The 319-nt window shown below is 74.9% G+C and overlaps 1 protein-coding gene across 1 annotated transcript; it reads right to left on the reverse strand.

The window, feature by feature from the left end:
• Positions 1-7: 7 nt before the first annotated feature.
• On the reverse strand, positions 8-277 carry NAA38 (N-alpha-acetyltransferase 38, NatC auxiliary subunit; the record flags this gene model as incomplete). Its single annotated transcript, XM_041464257.1, has 1 exon — positions 8-277. A coding segment is annotated over one exon (270 nt), but the record flags the coding sequence as incomplete, so codon positions are not given.
• Positions 278-319: the final 42 nt, after the last annotated feature.

The following is a 319-nucleotide window of genomic DNA, read 5'->3' on the forward strand; positions in this document are numbered from 1 at the left end:
AAGCCCCCCCAGGACCCCCCGGACCTGCGGCCTTGAGGAACTCCTGCGCCGAGCCCAGGATCACGTTGCTCTGGCGGTCCGTGCACAGGAAGGCGCCCACCAGGGTCCGCCCGTCCGACATGCGGATGCGGAGGCTGCGGTTCAGCAGCGCCTCCAGCCGCTGCCGCCCCCGGGGGGGCCCCGCGACCCCCGGCCCGGCCTGCGGGGGGGCGACGGCTGAGACCCCCCCCCGAGCGCGGGGACCCCGGCCCCAAATAAACCGACCCGGGCCCAAAATCCTCCCTCAGTTCCTGTGGACCCCCAAACCTCCCCCAGCCCC

The sequence above is a fragment of the Pyrgilauda ruficollis genome, unplaced genomic scaffold (assembly GCF_017590135.1).
Source record: "Pyrgilauda ruficollis isolate IOZ18807 unplaced genomic scaffold, ASM1759013v1 scaffold17682, whole genome shotgun sequence".
Classification (NCBI taxonomy): domain Eukaryota; kingdom Metazoa; phylum Chordata; class Aves; order Passeriformes; family Passeridae; genus Pyrgilauda; species Pyrgilauda ruficollis.